The sequence below is a fragment of the Argentina silus genome (assembly GCF_951799395.1).
Source record: "Argentina silus genome assembly, chromosome: 21".
Lineage (NCBI taxonomy): Eukaryota > Metazoa > Chordata > Actinopteri > Argentiniformes > Argentinidae > Argentina > Argentina silus.
The window spans coordinates 11,162,944-11,186,075 of NC_139675.1; the positions used below are offsets into that span (position 1 = coordinate 11,162,944).

Sequence of the window (23,132 nt, forward strand, 5' to 3'; positions counted from 1 at the left end):
TGTTTTTACATTTTATTAAAAAACAAAACATCATTGATGATGGCTAAAGCAAATAGGAACTATATTACTCCGCCAACTTGAACAGGCCGTTTGACATTCGGCCGAACAGTCTCTGCATTGACTTGAGTGGATTCTTCAACAACACAGAAACAAAACGTGTTTGGAAAGAAACACAGCCTTCTTTTGGGCTCTTAGAATGAGTCTATGACCATAAACTGCAGCAGCAATTTCCGAAATATTCACTGACTGAGGTAATTATTATTTATTTTTTTCCTCTTAACGTTTTAGCCAAGTGCTACCAGCTAGCACACGTCACGCAGTTTATTGCAAACAGCTTCAGCTAACTAACATAACCAGCAAGTTAACAAGCTACTCAAAAACCGCTTACTGATCTACGGTGTTGCGGCGCTGTATTTCGAAATGCTGTGAAACTGTGAAAGCCAACGTGATCTAGCCAGCAATGTTATAAAACAGAGAGCTTCATCATTAAACTCGCTTCGCTAGCTAGCAAGATATGTTTATTTACTTGGTGGCCTTGTTTGTACTCGCTAGCAGCTAGCTAGCTAACTAGACGGCCAACTCCGCCCTGCTATATAGTTGATACTAGATATTGTTGTGTCGTTATACATAACCATCATTTACAATTTTACAAGCTCTTCACGATCACTCCAAGAGTTAGATGGGTAGCTAACAGGCTAGTTAGCTTTATTGTGTCGGAATTTCACCCCTGCCTGTTTCGCGGGGAAGGAGGTCAAGAGTTACCATGGTGACAAAGGGCTTGTTGGTCACCTCGCTTGGCCAAGTCTGTCAACTGACAAATGAACACTGAACATATGAATGATATACCTTATCGTATTCGGACTTTTGTATGAACGTATTCATATATATATATGCATTTATCCCAAATTCCTTCCATATTTTGTTATGACAACTTTTCTCAGCGGGGGGGGCTGAGCTCGTAGTTGTTGTTCCTGGTAACTGATAACCTGTTGTTGCTAACAACAACTGACAGCTGGCTCGCGGTAACTCTCTCTGAAGTGGAGGGAATTTTGCCATATTTTCCCGGGAATGTGAGCGGGCCACGTTGCACCGGTTGAACGCGTATGTCCCTTGAGTAAGGGCAGCTCTTTTGTTAGGAAAGTTAGGAAGAAATCCATTCTCAATCCAGGATCTTTCCAAAACAAAACCTCAATAACACGGGAGTGGGCCCATTGGGACAACGTACACTGCTGAGTAGACACTTGAGGTAAGGTAATACGATCTGATCCATCGTGTTTACCGATGTGCATAATAGTGGTTTGATTTTTCGCGATATGTGAAATAATGCTGTGTTATGTGATGCCTCGCGTGGTGTTACAGTTTTAGTGCAATCCTCCCGATGAATAGTCTGAGTATGTGAGTGACTGTTGTTGTTTTCTGGTTGGAGGAAAATGCTTCAATCCAAAACAAAGCGTTGTTTCATTGGAGTCAGTAGACCATGACAGTGGATTCTTAGTCTAACTGGCGGTTTGAACCAGGAACCTGTGGCATGGATGACACAGAAGTAAACCGTTATACCAGGAGGACATCTGGGCTTCTAAGTAGGGCACATCAGGGCTCCCTCGTCACAGGAGTGTGATTCCAACACAATACCCCTGTTATTAGGGCCGCATCAACCCCCTGGAAAACATATGTATATTTTGAACAGTGTCATTGCTTTAGTCCTGTGTGTGTGTGTGTGTGTGTGTGTGTTGTTTCCCTCTTAGCATTCGTGTTTCAAACTCTCGGCTCAGCGTTGACTGACTGGTCATGTCAACTCCCAACAGGTGGCCCACTGGTGACATGGCGACAGGGGGCACTCCCTTCGACGACTGCGCAGACGAGCAGGAGCTGCACAACTGGACGGTTACCAACGGAAACGGCAGCCTGGAGGACCGACTCAACAACATGGTACAGTGAAATTCGAGACTCTTGCTGATCTTGAGCAGTGAACAGCTCGTCACTGGACCGCTGCGATTACAATGGTCCACCACGAAGGATGAAGCAACAACACTTGAAAGTAGCAACGTGCTTCACTGTACAAAACACACATCCAGCCCAGCTGAATAGACAGGTTCTCCTATGAACAGCCTGGCACTGAACTTAATGTCATGTCAAAGCTCACTGTCCTCCAAATAATCAGTCTCAGGAACATGTAACAGGGGGAAGACACAATAGCCTGTATGGATTGACTCCTGGGCTAAAAACCCACACTTTTTCCATTGATAGCTGTTCCTCTATTGTTCTGCCATGCTCTGGCAGAGTAAGAGTAAGTTGAATTGTATCCTTTTCAATGCTCTCAAATCCTGTGTGTGTGTGTCCTGTGCTTCAGGACTGGGGCGTCCAGCAGAAGAAGGCCAACCGCTCCTCAGAGAAGAACCGGAAGAAGTTCTCTGCCGTGGCGGCGGAGAGCCGGCTGACCAATGACATCTCCCCGGAGTCCACACCCGGGGCAGGGCGTAGGCGGGCACGTACCCCCCACTCCTACCCCCACGTCAAGTACACCACCCAGATGTCTGTCCCTGACCAGGCAGAGCTGGAGAGGCTCAGACAGAGGATCAACTTCACCGACCTGGACGAGGTGTGTGTGTGTGTGTGTGTGTGTGTGTGTGTGTGTGTGTGTGTGTGTGTGTGTGTGTGTGTGTGTGTGTGTGTGTGTGTGTGTGTGTGTGTGTGTGTGTGTGTGTGTGTGTGTGTGTGTGTGTGATGTGGGTGAATGTTGGGTGGTATATGGAGGCTGAGGGGGGCCAGAGGGTCAAGCAAGCGCACCACTTAGTTTTTCCCCAGTGCTTTTATCGATGTATCCATGTTTACAGGAAGAAAGATAGAATCTTTGACTGTAAGCTCAGATAGCGTACATGTGTCCTCTATTTTCTCAAGGACCCCTTAAAGATACAGTAAACATGATGTCTGATGATAATGTGTTTTGACTGGAATCTGAGTGACTCTATGCCTCCCGTCCCTCCCGTAACCAACTCTTTCGTTCCCAGAGGAGCATAGGCAGCGACTCCCAGGGCCGCGTCACGGCCGCCAACAACCAGCGCCAGCTGGGCGGGGAGAACAGGAAGGCCTTCAACTTCTTGCCGTCGCTCCACGTCAACACCAACAAGAGCAGGGAGCCCCTCCCCTCCTCGTCCTGCCCGGCGACACCTGCTGTCGGCATCGCCATGCCCACCGGGGCCGGAGCTGCCAAGGAGGCCAAGAAGCAGAGCCCGGGGTTCAGGGGGGCCTTCACCCCCTCCATGCCCACCAAGGACACCCCGCGGGCGGACCGAGGGACCCCGAGAGCCCCCCCCTCCAGGGATGATGGGAGAGCGGAGCCCAGCATCGACAGCAGCCAGGTAACTCACAGATACCTCTGACACACGTTTTGTGATTGGCCTTTTTGTTAAAGCCGATACGCACATCTTCAGGTCTCAGGCAAGGCTATTGATGACTGATTACAAACCCCCTCCGCTACACTTCCTGAAGGGGGTGTTTGCTGCTCAGGAGTATCTGTCTTGTCCTGGTCTGCAGGTATTTGTTCAAGACCAGCACTAACACACACCTGGCTGTTTTACCTTGTATTGCAATTTTGCACGAAAGGCGCTTCACATAATCAAGTAATTATGGTCTTCAGTCAAGATAAAGGAAAATAAGTGACTCATTCAAAATTCTATATGATGGCTCAGTATAATGACACAACAATATCTAGTGTCAACTGTACAGCAGCACGGAGTTGGTTATCTAGTTAGCTACCTAGCTGCTAGCGAGTACAAACAAGGCCACCAAGTCAATTAACGAGCTCAGCTCGTTCAGTTATGAATACCTCCATATTTTAACATTGCTGGCTGATCATTCAACGTGTCTGTTCTTGCCCTGACCTGAACATGCTGTATTGAGAGTCATCACACAGCGTCCTCCCAGTCCTGGAGAAAACTAGAGCAAGGATGGGAGAGGGGGAAGGGGAGAGAGAGAGAGAGAGAGAGAGGGAGAGAGAGGATGATACCAGTTCGTATTTAGGGCAATTTAAAAATATGCCACCGCTGGTGCCAATTGAGTTTAGCGTGTCCCTCTCGCTCGCTCTGCCCTTGTTTAGCTCAGTCTGATCAGTCGCCGCGTGTCCTCTTTCTCTCTCTCTCTCTCTCTCTCTCTCTCTGTCACTCACCCACTCTCTCCTCTCTGCCTCTATCACGCGCACACACACACACACACATACACCGTACACTCTTTGATACTCGATCACCCTCTCTCTCACTCACTCCCGCACACACACACACACACACACACATATCGTGTTTCTCAGGTGGTGAGTAAGCTGGTGCAGATCCGCGAGTACATCAGCAAGGCCAGCTCCATGAGGGATGACCTGGTGGAGAAGAACGACGTCCCGGCCAACGTGGAGCGGCTCTCCCACCTCATCACACACCTCAAGGAGCAGGAGAAGTCCTACCTTCGCTTCCTGCAGAAGATGCTGGTCAGTTATTTTTCTCTTTTATCTTTCTCCCCCCCCCCCCCCTCTCTTCCCCCACTTCCTCCTCCTCTCCCTCACTCGATGTATGTTACCGAGAGCGAGGGTTCGCACAGCAGATAGACGTTCTAGTTTTAACTCTCACAGGGATCGACAGTCCGAGGTATTTGTGTTTTGGAACAGTCCGCCCGCCCGCCCGCCCGCCGCATGCTGGCCACGTTTACGCCGCTTTGTTTCTTTGTGTCCCGAAACGCACGCCGACAGACCGCCTCGCCTCCTGTTCCAGTTCACAGACAGAACTGGGGCGTTCAAATGGTGCTCTGCTCCTCCGCCGGGTGGCATTCAGTCGGTCGTTGTGTCGTTCTTCCGGCACTACGGTGGAACAGGCAGAGTTAACTCTTTCAGAAATTTCTTTTATATTTATATCGGGCCGAGTGAACTGAATCTAAATCCCCAGAGCCCAACCCCAACCCTGGCTCTCTCAACAGCCTCGTCATCCCCGGGCCCGGGGGAGAGAGAGAAGGGGGCTAGGAGGATGGGCATTAAGAAATGAAATGGGACCCGAGAGACTAACATGTTTATTCAGATTGTACACATTTGCAGAAAAATGGCTGAATTGCAGTTATTCATACTATATATAACCTGTACCCCTTCTCCTGGTGGAGGTGGTGGAATGGTGTGGGGAATGTTTTCTTGGCACACTTTGGGCTCGTTTGTACCAATCAATCATGGCTTGAATGCCACAGCCTATTTGAGTATTGTTGCTGACCATGTGCATCCCTTCATGGCCACAATTGACCCATCTTCTAATGGCTACTTCCAGCATGACGATGCACCATGTCACAAAGCAAAAGTCGTCTCAAACTGGTTTCATGAACATGACAATGAGTTCAGTGTTCTCCAGTGGCTTTCCCAGTCACCCAGTATTAGTACAGCGTTCCTAATAAAGTGCTCAGTGAGTGTGTACAAGAAATAGATAGATAAGTAATGTTAAAGGTACAAATTAGCAGCATGTGTGTCTGTCTGGTCTGACCTAAGCTGTCCCCCAGGCCAGGGAGAACGAGGAGGACGAGGCAGGGACGCTGGACTCAGCTGTGGGGTCAGGCTCTGTGGCAGACAGCACTTCCCTCAACATCGAGCTGAGGTCCTCCGACGCATCCAATGCCACCGTGAGTGGAAAAGCTGCACACACATACACACACACATACATACACACACCTGACCTGTTATTGGACCGTTCCACGGTCTGGTACCTGGTCAGGTGTTTGTTTCGTGGAGGAGTTTGGACGGTTCATTTAATAAGATGATGGGACACACGATCTTCCTCTCTCCCTGTCACCCAACCAGACTTGGAACCTGAACTCCCTGTCTGTCTGTCTCTCTCTATCTCTTCCTGTCCTTGACGTAAAAAAAGAAGAGGTTGGTTTTACTGTGGTGTCTGCACTAGATGCTGATTCTTATCAAGGTAAACTATCAAGTAAGTAGCAGAACTATTTGAACATGTTGTGTGTGTGTGTGTGTGTCAGGGCCGGGTGGTGACCCGCGGGGAGCAGAAGGAGGAGCTGGAGAATCTCCGGAAGCAACACGAGCTCCTGAAGAAGATGCTGGAGCAGCAGGAGCAGCTGAGGGCTCTGCAGGGGCGGCAGGCTGCTCTCCTGGCCATGCAGCACAGCACAGAGGAGGCCATCGCTGTCATGGACGACACGGGTGAGATGAACAGCTTCAGACTGTCGCCTGCCTGTCACAGAACACACACACACACACTCAGACTGGCATTAGAGTTCATGCATCTTTTTTTTGGCTGGGGTTTAACTGTGTGTGTGTGTGTGTGTGTGTGTGTGATGGTGCAGTGGTGACAGAGACGACAGGCAGTGTGTCTGGCCTCAGTATCACCTCAGAACTGAACGATGAGCTCAATGACCTGATTCAACGCTTCCACAACCAGCTCCACGACTCTCAGGTACTGTGTGTGTGTGTGTGTGTGTGTGAGTGTGATCCAGCACTTCCGCAAACTGTCCACAACATTTCTGTAATATTGTAATGTAATATTGCCAGTGCTCATTATTTTTTGTGTGTGTGTGTCCCTCCCTCCCTCAGACCAAGGCTGTACCAGACAACCGTCGCCAGGCCGAGAGCCTGTCCCTCTCCAGAGAGGTGTGTAGGGCCCGGGCCTCACTGCCTCCTCCCCCCTCGCGCACCTCCCTCCCCCCTGCCCCCCTCGCCCCCGGCCTCAAGCCCCTCACCCCCAGCCTCTCCCCCGGGGCAGCAGCGGCCAGTGCCAAGCTCACCAAGCTGCAGGAGCTGCAGGACAAGAAGCAGACCATGGACAAGATCCTGCAGGAGCTGCACTCCCTCAGAGACCAGACACTCAACAACAACTCATGTAAGATCACACACACACACACACACACACACACCACGACTATATGCTTTCTCGTTGAAGTGCTGCAGCTATTTGTGTGTGTGTTTGACATGAACACGATTCTCTATCTGCAGGTCGCGGTGTGCCCACATCCTCCCAGCGTATTCTGGGCGTGGGCGTGTCCTCTGAGCGCCCTCCTGCCCACGGGAGGGAACCTAACGGCTCTTCAGCCATGAGGCAGGACCCCGTCTCCTCCTCCTACCACCCCCCACACACCACGCACGACGACAGCAGCAACCCAGCTGACAAGCTCAGGTACACACACACACACACACACATGCACACTCTGATGAATACAAGCATTATACTTTGGCTTTCCTATTGTTTTAGATCAGTATTGTTTCTCTCTCCACTCTCTACCTCCCCCTCACTCCCTCCCTCCCTCCCTCTCTCTCCCTGTCCTCGATCCCTGTCCTCGATCCCTGTCCTCCGCCCATCAGGAAGCTGAAGGAGGTCCACAAGCGTCTGAACGAGCTGCGTGAGCTGGTGCAGTACTACGAGCAGACGTCAGACATGATGGTGGACACGGTCAACGAGAACGTGAAGGAGGACGAGGAGGAGGAGGAGGAAGAGGAGGAGGAGGAGACCGAGGACGGCTCCATGTTCGAGGCCATGTTCGACTCGGAGCAGGAGAACCGCCAACCCATCACCAATATCAGGTGCGCGCGCACACACACACACACACACACACTAAGCTCTTGAACTGACTTTCTATCTTTTCTGTGGTTCAGAAAGGTGAACTAATGTTCCTGAAACGTAGCCTGTGTGAAGACACTTGTTCATGCTGGACGGGTCTCATGTTGATACTTCTCTGCTGGATTTTGACACCTCTCTCTCTCTCTCTCCGTCTCTCTGGTCAGAAATCCTCAGCGTTCAGGGAACTGGACCGACATGAACACTCTGACCAACGGCCGGGTCGGCGGAGGAGGCGGAGCCAACAACCGCGACGGACGGCTCAACACCGAGTGCGAGATCAACAACCGCTCGGCAACGAACCTCCGCAGCCTCAACATCCCCTCCGCCATAGGTAGGGGTTACGACAAGCCTCTCTCGCTTTGTGTCTCTCTCTCTCTCTTACTCTCTGTCTCTCTCTCTCTCTGTCTGCTCTCTCTCTTTGTCTCTCTTACTCTCTGTCTCTCTCTCTCTCTGTCTGCTCTCTCTCTCTCTCGCTCTGTCTCTCTCTCTCTTGCTCTCTTGTTCTCTCTCTCTCTCTTTCTCTCTCTCTCTCTCTCATAGGGTATACAACTAGATACACCCAACATAGTCCTGTATTGTGACTATATTGAGGTAGGATACTTTTTTTTCTCATGTTATGTTATCTTTTCTCCAGAGTGCCAGTACAACCGCGAGCGCCCCTACAACCAGGTGAAAGACCACAATGACGACGAAGATGACGATGGTCTGGACGATGAAGAGGGGGCCCGTGGCGGGGGGCGGGACAGCGAGGGCTCGCGGGGGTCGAGCCGGAGGAGCAGTCTCGGGGACGACGACGCTGACTTCGTCCAGAAGGTCCACAGGCTGCAGACGGCCAAACAGAAACTACGCCAGCTACAAGAGCTGGTTGCCATGGTGCAGGTGCAGACAGACAGACATGCAGACAGACATGCAGACAGACAGACAGACAGACATACAGTACTTACACACAGACATCCAAACAAAAACTACAAAAGTCACCATTGTTCAGGTTAATTTGCAGGATGAAGAAATTAAAGTTAACACAAAGCTATGATATGAAATGATATGAATTTATTTGAATAGCCTCCGTGACCCGTATAATTTGTTAATATCCGTAGTGGATTCCACATCTCATTCAGACATTGGTCCACAAATAATACATATCTAAGACTCCAACTCCTAACACCCCCTTTCTCTGTAGCATGATGCAGATGTGAAGGTCACTTTCACAATGGAGGCCTTGATGGTCTGTGTGTGTGTGTGTGTGTGTGGGGGGGGGGGGGGGGGGGGGGGGGCTGATCAGCAGACCCATGATAGGGACTGTCTGTCCTCTAGACACCTCCCTGATAGTTCCTGCATGCCCCTAGTCAAGACACATACCCATATCTCAACCCCGGGTCTCCGTTCCTGTGTCTCTCTGTGGCGTTAGAGTGACGACACAGATGCCACCACGGCCAACGAGGACGAGGGTCTCCACCAGCAACCCAACAACACCAGAACTCCCGCTGCTGCCTCCAGAGACCTCGCGCTCACTGACAAAGCCAGGTAGGGAACACACACACACAGCTTTTGACACATCGATCGGTGAAGTACTTGGTGTGTTTATTTATACCTGTGTGTGTGTGTGTGTGTGTGTGTGTGTGTGTGTGTGTGTGTGTTTCCAGGGAGAAGCTGTATGAGGAGAAGCTGCGTCAGCAGCAGCAGGAGCTGAAGCAGCTTCATGAGGAACGTCAGAGGCTGATGGAGATCCAGGGCAAGATACAAGACCTGCAGTGGGCCTGCCCTGACTTGCAGGTGACGCCAACCTTCAACATTCTGATGTGTGACACATTTTGATGTGTTCCAAACTTGAATTGATCCATCGCGCCACAATAGCAGTGGTGTAAAGTAACAAAGTATAAGTACCTTGTTACTGTACTTAAGTAGGCTTTTTGTGTATCTGTTCTTTACTGTATGTGTTCTTTACTTGAGTATTTATACATATGGCAATAATATCCCTAATAATAAAAATAATATTGTATGTTTTGGACTTTTACTTGATGTTTTAGCAAGTTATCTTTACGTTTCCTTAAGTTTGACTTTCGAGGATTTCTTCCATCACTACACAATAGTATCACTGTCCATGACCTTCTCCAAAGTAACGTTCCTCACCCCCTCACAGTCTTCGGTGTCCAGTACTGTGAGTCAGCCGGCTCTGATGAGGAAGCTTCCTGCTGCAACCTCCACCCCCGCCGCCGCCCCTGCCCCCGCCCCCGTCCCCATCTCCGCTGGCCCCGCCCTCAAACCCAACGCAGCCATCCTCAAACCCACCGCCGCCGAGGCTGCGAACACCTCTGTCACGGATAACGAGGTGAGACAACTCTGCTGTTAACCCTGAGGTTGATTAAAACAGGTTTCCCAACAACTGCTGCTTTACCTGGGGGGGGTGTAGAGTTAAAACTGGTCTCCTATAACATCTGGTTTCCCAGGGGTGTCGTGATAACACAAGTTTCCCTCTGACATCTGGGTTCCCAGGGGGGTTTAGTGTTAAAACTGGTGTCTCCTATGACATCTGGTTTCCCTTTGGGGTGTAGTGATAAAACAGGTCCCCCTATAACATCTGCCCCCCCCCCACCCAGCAGCTGTGGTGTGAGATGCGTCGCCACCAGATCCTGCGTGAGGAGCTGCGTCAGAGGAGGAAGCACCTGGAGTCGCTGATGGCAGAGCACCAGAGACGCAGTGGAACCGGCAACTCCCCCTACAGGCCGGAGGACCCCGAGGGACACGCAGCCTCTCAGCCAATCAGCAGGGACGAGAGGTAAGGAAGAACCGAGTCCACACACACACACACACGTATGACATTCTGTAAGAAGGGTCATTTTGTGCTCACCGACTCTCTTTCTCCATCCTCAGAACCATGGCAACGTGGGGGGGCTCCACCCCCTGCCACCTGGACGAGGAGGAGGATGGATACCTCTCTGAGGGGGGGGCTGAGGAGGAGGAGGAGGAGGGAGCAGAGTCCAGCTCCAGTGATGACGTTCATATCTACTCGTCCAGCAGGAACCAGCGCTCCTACAGCAGCCGGAAGACTCAGGCCAGGTCTGTTCCACACTCTAGAACATGGGAGTCAAGGTTCTAGAACATGCTAAACATGTTACTCACCTCCTACTCCAATAACACCCTCTTCTCTCTCTTCCTCTCTCTCTCTCTCTCTCTTTCTGTCTTTCTTTTTTCCCCTCCCCCTTCTGTCTTCTCAGCAATCTGAAGCCTCCCCAGGCTTTCTCATCAGAGAGTGGAGGACGGCCCTCCCCCCGGGCCAGAGCCAGGGCCAAACAACAACAACAACAGCAGCAGCAGCAGCAGCAGCAGCAGCAACAGCAGCAGCAGCAGCAACAGGCTCAGAGCCAGGGCGGGGGTCAGGGGCAGGCCGGGGGGCTGAGGCGTCAGGAGAACCTCCGCTGGGCGTCAGAGCTGTCGTTCTCCGAGGGTTCTCGCCACTGGCAGGATCAGGCCGCCACCCTGCAGAGACAACTGGACTGCAGCACTAACATGTGTCACACTCTAATGCAGGACCAGCAGGTAGGAGACACACACACACACACACACATAAACATATTGACACACACGCAGGGCCTGATTCACTTAGCATTTTACATCAGGTTCAAATTGCACCTGTTTTACAAGACAGGATAAAAATTCAAATTAATTCCAGTGAAAATATAAAAACATTCTCTTCGCAAGTGAGCACCAAGCAGAGACCCCAGTGTCGTTCAAGGTAGCTTCACACAATCAAACATCAAATATCAGTGGTCTAAAGCGTGACTGTGCATCTTTAACCATAGATAATATGACCTATAAGTCCCGTCTCTCCCTCCAGACTCTGTCCTACATGCTGCAGACCTTGCTGACTAGTCCCTACAACGTGCTGCCCAACAACCTCTCCTCCCCACAGGTACTGGTTGTGTATATAGATATTCCTCTATATGTTTACTGTGTGTTTGTTAAAACAGTATATGATGGTGTGTGTCTGTTTGTCTGTGTGTGTGTGTGTGTGTACGTGTGTGTGTACAACTCTTAATATGTTTGCAAACTGCCTCTCCTCCCCCTCAGGTCCACCTCATCATGCACCAGCTGAGTCAGTGTTACACACAACTGGCCTGGCAACAGACCAACGTCCAGAGGTACTCAACAAACCAACACGTCACCAAAACACCATTGACAAAAATTGCCTTTGACATGTGGAACCTATTTATGTGGATATAGTAGTGTAACATATCTATGTGTATATAGTAGGGTAACATATTGATGTGGATATAGTAGTGTAACATATCTATGTGTATATAGTAGGGTAACATATTGATGTGGATATAGTAGTGTAACATATCTATGTGTATATAGTAGGGTAACATATTGATGTGGATATAGTAGGGTAACATATTGATGTGGATATAGTAGGGTAACATATTGATGTGGATATAGTAGTGTAACATATCTATGTGTATATAGTAGGGTAACATATTTATGTGGATATAGTAGTGTAACATATCTATGTGTATATAGTAGGGTAACATATTGATGTGGATATAGTAGGGTAACATATTGATGTGGATATAGTAGGGTAACATATTGATGTGGATATAGTAGTGTAACATATGTGTGTTTATGTGTCTCTACTCTCTCTCTGTCTCAGACTAAAGCAGGTGTTGAACGACCTGCTCCGTCAGCAGCAGCAGCAGCAGCATCAACCCCAGTCCTCCTCCTCCTCAGGTCAGCAGACCCAGACCCAGGACCCCCCAGCTGGCCCCGCTGTCTCCTCCAGCCTCTACCTGCCCTTCAACAACCTACCTGGCCTCACAGCCCCCTTCTCCCCCCTCCCACCCGGTACGACACACACACACACACACACACACCCTCAACCTCAACCTCAACCTGCCCTGGCCTCATAGCAACAGTACAACACACACATGCACTTTCTCCCTGTCCTTGACCAAGTTTTGATCTACTTTACCTCCCTTTTATGTAATGAGAAAATGCATACTTATCTCCCCCTCTCTCTCTCTCACTCTCACTCTCTCTCTAGCCGGGTTTAACTTCAACCCCCTGTTCCCCCCAGTGATGGGGGAGTTCTGTCAGAGCGGGGGGGTCCAGAGCAGCCCAGACCAACAGCAGCAGCAGCATGTGGACCCCAACACCTCCCTCAAGACCGAGTACATGAGCTTCCCCCCGCCCCTGCAGCGATCCCCACTCAACACGACTGACAAACAACGGTAACACCTCAGAGAAGTGTGTGTGTGTGTGTGTGTGTGTGTGTGTGTGTGTGTGTCTCTTTCTCCTACACAGTTTGTTACATTCTCTCTCTCTCTCTCGCTCTGTGTGTGGTTCTCTCCAGACTCAACACCTCCCACAGCCACCACCATCCCCACCAACCCGCCCCTACGGACCGGGACAAAGACTGCCGCCTCCCCCCCAAGGACTCTCCTCCCTCCTCCTCCACCTCCCTCCCCCAGCCCCTCCCTCGGCCGGGGTTGCGGGCGGCTGTGTTGGAGCAGGGGTCCCAGGGCAGTCTCAGCAGCCTGTTGGACCCCGAAGACCCCACCATGGTCACCAGGACCTTCAGGTTGGGACGCAAGGCCTCGGCCCAGGCCTCCCTGGCCTCCAGGGACAAGACCCCCAACAGCAAGACCCGAAGACGCAGCAGGCCCAAGGGCCACAAGAACAACACAGGTAACCACGCAGGGAGCGACTGGGACACGGAAGGGGAAGAGGAACAACATGCACCACGCGCTTCAGTGATGGGAGTGTTGGAAATGCACACCTGTCCAGACCTCCTGTCCAGACCTCCTATCGATATAACAATCTCACACACACCTGTAGCATTGCAGTTCACCTGCCCCCCCCCCCCCCCCCCCCCCCCATACAGATGTGTGCACGCTCCAGTCATTCATAACAGTCCCAAGCCATTGCGTACATCAGGAGTTGACTGTATTGCAGTGTATTTCCTATTGTGATCTGTATTCATGTGTTTCTGCAGAACGTGAGAGTGACAGCGTGTCGAGCAGTGCAGACTTTGTCCAGGAGAGGGCGCCACAGCTCCGCCACAGAGACCAGAACCAGAGTCTGCTGGACAAACTGACCCAGGAGAAACTGGACAGCAAGACCAAACCTGGCAACAAACCCAATGACCTGTCCTCCGGTATACACAGAAAATACACACACACACACACACTCTCAGTGTCTCCCTATCTATGTCACACACATTCACACACACTCTCACTGTGTGTGTGTGTGTGTGTGTCTCTCTCTCTCTCACACACACACACACTGATGTGCATTTCCATGAACTCATGAATGATTTGCGCATTCCTTTACCACTTGGTGTGAACCAATGAAATCATTCTGCACTTGAAAGCGATTGGTTCAGTTGACACATCACCATTTTACCTCACATATTGAAAGCACATTGTTTGGTTTCAGGAGCATGATACTTGTCGTTATTATTATTATTATTTCATTACAACATGTTAACCTTGTCCTCACCTTCTGTCATGTGACCAGTGAACACCCACTTTTGATTTCCTGTGTCGTCACTTTTCTTTACTTTGTCCGTTTTCTCACAGCGTATGCTTGGAGAACCCCATTCCTCTCTAACAGAATTGCATGCACTGAAGCACCAGGTAAACTGTCCCCCCACCCCCACCCCACCCCACCCCACCCATGCACCCCTATAGCATGCTTTAAACAACTAGCCTGATTGAATCAGCCTCATCGCTGTGTTTCACTTCACACATCCGTCTGACCTTCCTCCTCATTGTGGATACCGTAATCTATAATCTATGACACTGAACGCCCATCTGTCTTTGAACATCATAGATGCCAGTAGTGACTTCTCCCTGTTCGAGGCTCTGAGGGAGACCATCTACTCTGAGGTGGCCACGTTGATCTCTCAGAACGAGTCCCGACCTCACTTCCTCATCGAGCTCTTCCACGAGCTGCAGCTGCTCAATACCGACTACCTACGCCAGAGGGCGCTCTACTCATTGCAGGTAAACACTTATTGTCAAGCAAATTCTCCCACTGTTTTCCCCATAAACTAACTCTGGCTCAAATAGTGACACATTAAAAACTGCTAAATGTACGAGCTGACCAAGAAAATGATTCAAGAGGCTCATGTACACTTGTAGAGATAAGAAGAAAATGTGTCTTGGACATTTAAAGATGCTGAGAACCTTGTCACATGGACTGTGTTGTCCTTGCAGTAAAGTTGTTGTACCTGACCCCGTCTCTCTCTCTCTCTCTCTCTCTCCCTCCCTGTGTGTCCTCCAGGACATAGTGACCAGGCACCTCACAGAGAAGAGTGCGGCTGAGGAGCAGGCCTCGTCGCTGGGCCCCGTGGTCTGGGCTGCAGCCTCCGGCTCCCAGTCAGAACTCACCCCCAGCGAGAGTCTGGTCACCAGCGACGCTGTGAGGAACTTTTATTCTACCCTCTACCAAACTGTCACTCTCTCTTTCCATCTCTCCCTCATCTATCTTCTGCGTATTCCTTTCATCTCTACCCTGCCTCTTTTTCCATCAATTTCTCCTCTCCCCACGCTCTATCCATCCATCTTTCTTGCTTTCTCTCTCTCTCTCTCTCTCCTTTTGTTCTCTTCCCCTCTTTCTCTATCCATTGTCTTTGTATTGAACTTTTCAGCAAGGCTTCAAAGTCCTGTCAGCACCCACCCCACCCCCCACCCCCCACCACCCCACCCCCCCTCCCCTTTTTCATCAGAAGAGACGTGAGGTCTTTGTCCTAAGCTGGGTTCCCTGAGGTTCTGCTAATTGGAACCGGTTCTTTTTGTGTCTGTAAATAAATGTCTTTGTTTCTCGAGTGATGGATGAAGTGTCTGATCCCGGCCTGTTGGGGAGACGACGACGACGACAGCACCCACACCATTGTCTCATTCTCTCTCCATTGTTATCTGGTCCCTCATTTCACGGTGGTCATGATACATCCTGTCAGGGCAGGGAGGTTTAAGAGCTGTTTTGTCAGAATAAAGGTGGGAGGTGGTGGAGGGGGGGGTTCTCAGTTGTCTGAGATGATTCTTTTATGTTAATTATAATTATGTTAGTTGTTTTTGTTTTTAATCTGCTCTTGCGCATTGTTGTACAGCACTTTGAGCTGCATTCTTATGTATGAAAGGTGCTATATAAATAAAAGCTTATTTTTATTGTTATTATTCATATTCTAACAATTAGAGAAAATGAGGGGATGAAAGGGGCATTGTCGTCTTGTCTCGGAGGAGTTGTCCTCTGTTTCTCTGAAGTGAAGCGGTGTCAGTCTCTTGTGTGACGGTTTCGACCTTTGACCTCTCTCAGGAGGCCTCGGTGAAGAACGTGGGGATGAACAACGACCTGGCGGCGAAGAGACGGAACGACAGAGTTTCCATCGACAGCACGGCGTCCCCTTCCTCCAGCCTGGAACCCTTCGCTAACGACGACCTGGGTAAACACACACACACGCACACACACACACACCACACACACACCACTAGTGAAGTGACATGTCTAGTTACAGTACTTCCCCAGCCTCCAAATGATATGCTTTGCTTTTGGCCTTTAGCTGAGCAACCTCTGCCACCTTGGACACCTTAATTGCTCTACTAATTTCCCTCTCTTATCTATCTATCTTTCTCTCTCTCTCTCTCTCTCTCTCTCTCTCTCCACATCCCTCTCTCTTTCTTCCCCCCCCCCCACCCCCCCCATGCTGTCAGGTAACACAGTGATCCATTTAGACCAGGCCCTGGCCAGGATGAGGGAGTACGAGCGTATGAAGCTCCAGGCTGCAGAGTTTAACCTCCGCACCGCCACCACCACCACCGCCACCACCACTAGCGCTGCCACAACTCCCCTTACTGCTGCTGCTGCTGCTGCTGCTGCCTCTGAGGCCACTAACGCTGCTGACCGCTCCTCCTTCACTAGCACTGCTGCTCTCCTGCTGCAAGGTACCCACCCAACCCCTCTCTGTCTGTGACGTTGGCTGTCTTTCCTCCTCTGTGTCGCTCTGTCTCCCTCTTTCCCTTTCATCTGTATGCATTGGATTGGGTGACATTGCCCTTAACAACAGTGGTAGGAAATATATGTGATTATTTTTTTCGAAAGGCACTTTTTGCCCCTAATAACATACCATACTCCTGTAAAAATGGATATTGATTTTCTCCAATAAAAGCACCGATAGATGTTATACAAGCGTGTATAGCGTCAAGAAATTCAATTTTCAATTTTTCAACTTTCGAACGCCTCGCCTTTTCTCGAGAGTACAACTGAACACAAAACAGTCATTGATTTCGGGGTGCCAACCCCAGTCCCTGGAGGCTTTTCTTCCATGACAGCCCCGAACCTGACGCAGCCAATGACGAATGGTCGACCATGCATCATTCGTTTGGTATGTTAAATTAGAGGCTCGATGTTAGTGTGCTGTAAAATTTGACTTCATTATTTACCGCATTGAAGAATGTAATTTAGCCTCTATGAGCGACAACGGTCGGCCTCCGCCTCTTTTAAATCCCATAAAACCTCATTACCCCTCCAGCTGTCATTCTGTTGCAGACCGCATAAAAAAAAAAAAAAAAAAGTGAACACAGCAATTTAACTGATAAATGAGCTTTCTCTGCCCCAGACAACTCGTGGTTGACTATCCTCTACCCTCTGGTTTCCATCAATATGCGAGTCGTGGCTCGTTCTGAGAGCGCTTGAAAGTACGAGCGGTCACATGGCTCGCGTCACGGAATGACACTTCAGAGAGTAGACGAGTCGTATGTGCGGCGACCGTCAGGCACGAGCGGCGGTTGTTGAACTGAATGACGGCGCCATTACGGAATGTTTGCCCTTTGCCCCCCCCCCGTGTATTGCCCACAATGCTTACCAACCTAGTAGAGCTGATGTGGTTTCACTGAATTCTGATGTGTGGTGCTTTAGAAAGCAAGTCTCTCTCTCTTTCTCTCTGCTCATTTGTCATTGATAATGTGGCAGTCAGCTTTATGTCCTGTCACTGAGGATGCCAAGTTCAGTGAAGTCATTTGAACCTTTACTCTGTGTGTGTGTGTGTGTGTGTGTAAAGGTGCGGCAGCCGCGTCCGGTGACGTCCGCTGCCACCAGGTGGACACCCAGCAGATCAAAGCCATCATGACTGAGCTCATCCCGTTCCTCAAGGTAGGAGACCCCTCTCCCTAGGCAACTTTGTAGATGTCACTGGATGTGAAGGCCGTCCGATGGGCCGGGTGGAAATCTCACCAGAGGAGACTGTGGAACAGAGGGGAAGCTGCTTAAACTATGTTTCCCAGTATCACCCCCAATGTGTTGACCAAGCCATAGGTCATAGAACAAACATCTCTCAAGTTTACAGCGGAATGAGTTAGTAGTGAAAACAAAATAACTGAAAATGCGTCTCCCTGTCGCCCTCTTTTCTCTCTATTTCCCCCTCCCTCCCTCCCTCCCTTTCCAGGAGCACATGGAGGAAGTGTGTTCCTACCAGTTGTTGACATCAGTGAGACGTATGGTCCTGAACCTGACCCAGCAAAATGACGAGAGCAAGGAGTTTGTCCGCTTCTTCCACCGACAGCTAGGGGGCATGCTGCAGGTACAGTGTCCAACAACACCAAGCCGTCCTTATTGGCTTCCCAACCTGTTGGAAGCCGTACAGTGAGAGGTTTCGAAATAACCCCCCCCCCCCCCCCTCCTCCTCCTCCTCCTCCTCAGGACTCTCTGAGTAAGTTTGCAGGGCGTACTCTGAAGGACTGCGGGGAGGACCTGCTGGTGGAGATCTCAGAGATCCTGTTCAACGAGCTCGCCTTCTTCAGGCTGATGCAGGACCTGGACAGCAGCAGCAACAACAACAACAACAGCAACCCTGCTAACACCACTGCTAATGGTGCTACTGCTCGACAGAGGAGCAAGAGGAACCCAGCCAAGCACACACACACACCTGAGGTAGTGTGTGTGCGGCACGTCATTAATCAAGGACCTAAATAAAGCTCTCAAAGGAAAGACTGTGTGTGCTAATTGATTTATGTTATGTAACATTGTTCTCGTCACGCCTTCTCCCATCAGGACAAGAAGTCGGCCGAGGGTGAAAAGTCCTTTTCTCCAGCATATCTTGATGAAGACAAAGTAAGGAACATTCAGCTTAATTCATAGGGGGAAGTGTGTGTCGACATCACACCTGGGTTGGAATAGTATTGAACCTTTCCCGATGGCTTTCCATAAGCTGCAGTGTCTGAAAATCCGATTCCAGTCAACCTTTATTTAAAATGCATTAAAAACATGTCCGTACAATTCACACAGGAGAGAAAATGGACGCACTTAAATGGAATCAAATCTAACTTGATTTAAAGCACACTAGAAACATCTCAGGACACATTACAGTGAAATGGAATGTTCTCTCCCTCTGTTTTAGGACCAGGATGAGATGGAGCAGGGACAGGCGCCTCTCCTCACAGAGAGAGAGCAGCACGGAGACAGGAAGGACAACAGGAGTAGCCAGGCCTCCGAGGAAGAAGAAGAAGAAGAGGAGGAAGAGGAGGAGGAGGAAGAGGAAGATGAAGAGGGACTGCCTCTATCCATAAGTGAGTCAATCCTTTTTTTAACTCAAAAGCCATGGCTGCGTTAATAACTCGCTGATGAACATTCACACTTTTAATATCTAGAACCTTCTCAAAGCCATTTAATGTGGTGTGCATTTCAACCCTTACTTATTAGTGTGTGTGTGTGTGTGTGTGTGTGTGTGTGTGTGTGTCCCCTCCCCCAGGCCTGTCTAAAGCGGAGACCCAGGCCCTGACCAACTACGGCAGTGGGGAGGATGAGAACGAGGTGGAGGAGATGGAGGAGTTTGAGGCCGGACCTGTCGACGTCCAGACATCACTACAGGCCAACAATGATGGCCTGGGAGAGCAACAGGTCAGGGCAACACACACACACACACACACACACACACACACACTTTAAAGCCTAGAATTATTATTTAGTATTATACCTGTGGAGTTGAATGTCTTGATTTTGTTTCATTTCAGGGAGTGAACAGAGAGACACCCAATGGGAGCAGAGAAACAAAGTCGGATCAGGAGAGCTCGGAGAGTAATGATGGTGAGACTGGTCTCCCTGGGGTTGTCTGCTGTGTGTGTTGTCAGCCCCTCTGATCATCAAATAACCTCTGTTCTGTCTTCTCCCTCTGCCACTCCCTCTCTGTTCTTTCGCCTTTTGTCTGCCCTCTTTCCTCCCTCCCCTCCCCCACCACCCCCCCCCCCCCCCCAATAGTGAAGAGCAGTAAGTCAGGGTCCATTGAGGTGGTGGACTCCCCAGAGGAGGAGAGGGAGGGAGCCGAGGGGGAGCGCGGTGGTCCGGAGGGGGAGAGTGAGAGAGGAGCAGCCTCAGCCTCCGCCCCCCTCAACAACACCACCCCCCAAGACGGATCTCAGAGCTCCACCAGCAGCCCCGACACAGAGTCCCCTGTCATGATCAACGTCGATGTAAGTCGCTACTTGTACCCTTCCCCTACCAAGTACACACGTGTACCCTTCCACTACCAAGTACACACGTGTACCCTTCCACTACCAAGTACACACGTGTACCCTTCCACTACCAAGTACACACGTGTACCCTTCCACTACCAAGTACACACGTGTACCCTTCCACTACCAAGTACACACGTGTACCCTTCCACTACCAAGTACACGTGTACCCTTCCACTACCAAGTACACACGTGTACCCTTCCACTACCAAGTACACATGTGTACCCTTCCACTACCAAGTACACACGTGTACCCTTCCACTACCAAGTACAGTACATACTTGTACCCTTCCACTACCAAGTACACACGTGTACCCTTCCCCTACCAAGTACATACTTGTACCCTTCCCCTACCGAGTACAGTACATACATGTACCCTTCCCCTACCAAGTACAGTACATACTTGTACCCTTCCACTACCAAAAGTAAGTCCAGTGGTTAACTTGTCTATTGTTGCACCCCATCACCATCCATTTGTACAGTACCATCCACTTGGAGCCACATGGCTCTGTCCCTTTACCTCAGGATCTCTACACAGAAAATGAATCACTTTGTTGTTGTTGGCCGCATTCTCTTCTTGCTGGGCCACGCTGGACCGCCTGCCCGCAGAATCACATCAGAGGTTCCCCCCCAAACAATGGAAGAGTGGCGCCGTGCCTCGCTGTCAACTTGGCGGTCGACGCTGCGTAAACATTTCAAGGCAAATGAAACGATATATTTCGGGAATGACAGAAGAACTGTCTTTTGATCGCCAAAGCGAAAGCGTTACGATGTTCCTCCAGTGAAATTCAGCGTTTCCGCTGTATTTTTTGGCGCATTTCGACATGAATAAATGCAGGTCAGGTTTTGACACGACAATCCGACGCCGCGCTGTTCCAAAGCCCAGGGGAGAACCCTGCACATGGAGCTGGTTCATTTGTCTCGTGCTGTATAGTCATTGTCGTTATGGTCACTCCTTCAGGAGGTGGGGTCTGGCAACACGAGCCAGAAGTCAGATGAGGAGGACTTTGTCAAAGTGGAGGATCTTCCTCTTCAGCTCAAAGTCATGCATCAGGTAACCAACTGGCTCACAACAACTGCCTAATCTGTCGTTTGGAGAAATGCAGAGTTATGAGAGCTGTGTCTGTCTGTATGTGTCTGTCTGTGTCTGTCTGTGTGTGTGTGTCTGTTCTACAGGAGGAGCTCCAGAAGCGTATTGTGGAGGAGCAGCAGAACAATAATTTATCATCTGAGATCCTGAATGGAAACCCTGATAGTCTGACGGGACTGGTGGGCAACCCTCACACACTCAAAGAGCCTGGTAGGTTGCTGTACAGTAACACCATCACTAACCTATATATATATATGTGTGTATATATACATGTGTATATATATATATATATAGGTTATGAAGGAATGTTTTGCTCTGCTCCGCACTATTTGCTGAATCAAATGGGGGCCCACTGTGTGTGACTTTCCCTGTGGTCTTTTTCAACAAATGCAACATTGGAGAAGCATGTTCAGGTAGAGAATATGTTCTGTTCTTTCAGGTTCTGCTGTCTCTGTCAAGTCACAGACTGACCTCTGCCTCATCTTGTTCTTCTCCTCCTCCTCCTCCTCCTCCTCCTCCTCTCTTCCAGAAACTATAGGTGCTCAAAGTGCATGAAGAGCGTCTTGTAGAGGTGTTGTTGAAGGACCACCGTCTGACATGAACACTACAACAATAATAGACGTTATGACTACAGTACCAGAACCCACGTTCCGGTTCTCATTGGTCCATATCTGGAGGCTCTACGGTATACAGTAGCAATGGCTGGAGAGAGGAATGTCACAGTGAGGTGCCAGTGACAAAGTTTAGCTCGAAAAACACAGTTAGAAACAACAGAAACTGTCAAACCTAATCAACCCTTGTTGTTATGTTGATTCCTGAATGTGTTGTATGATCTGTTGCTGATTTTGGGGGGTTTAGGGTGTGTGGGGGGGGGGGGGTTGTCTCGATGCTGCTGTGTTATCAAACCTTTTTGCAAGCCTCGGTTTGAATCCTCTAGTCAAGTACAAAAACTGTTAAGAATGGCCTTAGTCCTGTTGTTCCGGATATGGATGGGATCAGTTTGGAAATTGGTTTTGTCATTTTTAATCGTTTTATTTTTGTTTTTCTAGTTTTTGCCTTTTTCTCCCGCGGCTCCTACGCTTTTCCTGCACTTGACTTTTGAACTCTAAAGAACTCCAGTACTACGATAGAATGACTACGGTAGAACTACAAAAGTGTTTAGGCTGCTGGTGACATCTGCATCACCTTTGGCTGCTAGACCATGGTCCTGTCCAGAAACAACTGCGCCTAGCCTCTACGCCCCTAGACACTAGTGTAGATCTGAAAGGCTTGGATAGGTGTCGGTGACAGGGAAGATTAGCTTCTTCATATTTCTTAGACCTCTCCAATCCTTTCAGGTCTACACTAGTGTCTGGGGAGTGGGTAGAGTTTAGGGTTGTTTTCTGGACAGGATTGTTTCCTCTTATGGGGCTGTTGGGTAAACTTACTGCACTCTTTTTAATGTGTTTTTTCCAAATCTTATTTTTACCTTCGTAAGCACGTTGGCTTGACTTCTTTTTGTTTTGTTTCTTGGGTCGTCCCGTCATGATCTCCATGTGATTAAACTGTTAACTACTGTATTAAGTTTGAATGAATAAAGTGATGGAACTTTTGACTTTTTCTTTTTTACATTCTGTTTATTGAAAATGTTCCACTGGAAACACGAGTCGACATACAATATGAACATGAACAACAAGTTCCAATACCTACCTCCCTGATTCCCTTGTACCCTAACGTCACGTAGGACTCCCTCCCTCCTGTCCCCAGAAACATGCATGCCCTCCTCAGTCTCACACCGAGGGCAGTATGTTGAATATTTAGCATCTTATGGAGCTTCTCGGGTGTATAAGCATACCTTGTGCAGCAACTTAAACTGCATCATTCTATGCCAAGTAGAGTTCTCCCAACTGTTCATGATCAATCACAAGGCAAAGGTCATCTTGCAGTTTAGAGCAAACATTCAGGACTTAATTTCCT

General features: G+C 49.6%; 1 protein-coding gene across 4 annotated transcripts; it reads left to right on the top strand.

The window, feature by feature from the left end:
• Positions 1–114: 114 nt before the first annotated feature.
• pcm1 (pericentriolar material 1) lies at positions 115–22,043 on the top strand. 4 transcript variants are annotated; one of them, XM_083692591.1, is made up of 41 exons: positions 115–251; positions 1,806–1,929; positions 2,351–2,599; positions 3,009–3,359; positions 4,304–4,474; positions 5,518–5,637; positions 5,995–6,175; positions 6,319–6,428; positions 6,566–6,851; positions 6,965–7,145; positions 7,331–7,549; positions 7,751–7,917; positions 8,221–8,465; positions 8,995–9,110; positions 9,230–9,359; positions 9,727–9,915; positions 10,184–10,362; positions 10,458–10,643; positions 10,802–11,123; positions 11,422–11,496; positions 11,655–11,725; positions 12,235–12,425; positions 12,625–12,811; positions 12,934–13,268; positions 13,576–13,737; positions 14,162–14,218; positions 14,415–14,587; positions 14,868–15,005; positions 15,900–16,026; positions 16,295–16,525; positions 17,641–17,732; positions 18,025–18,159; positions 18,279–18,509; positions 18,630–18,689; positions 18,976–19,144; positions 19,327–19,475; positions 19,589–19,661; positions 19,833–20,044; positions 21,048–21,140; positions 21,263–21,386; positions 21,706–22,043. In XM_083692591.1, exons 2-41 carry the CDS (start codon positions 1,822–1,824, stop codon positions 21,729–21,731), a joined length of 6,621 nt encoding a protein of 2,206 aa, XP_083548717.1. In that variant the 5' UTR covers positions 115–251; positions 1,806–1,821; the 3' UTR covers positions 21,732–22,043. The 4 variants fall into 4 exon arrangements, with proteins under 4 accessions (XP_083548717.1, XP_083548719.1, XP_083548718.1 ...); XM_083692593.1 differs by having other exon boundaries at positions 21,715–22,043; XM_083692592.1 differs by having other exon boundaries at positions 10,187–10,362.
• The last annotated feature ends 1,089 nt before the right edge of the window (positions 22,044–23,132 follow it).

Coding starts and splice junctions, on each gene's coding strand:
- pcm1 (XM_083692591.1), top strand. CDS start 1,822: ATGGCGACAGGGGGCACTCCCTTCGACGACTGCGCAGACGAGCAGGAG. Junction 7,146..7,330: donor AACCCAGCTGACAAGCTCAG/GTACACACACAC, acceptor TCCGCCCATCAG/GAAGCTGAAGGAGGTCCACA. Junction 19,476..19,588: donor ATGGCCTGGGAGAGCAACAG/GTCAGGGCAACA, acceptor GTTTCATTTCAG/GGAGTGAACAGAGAGACACC.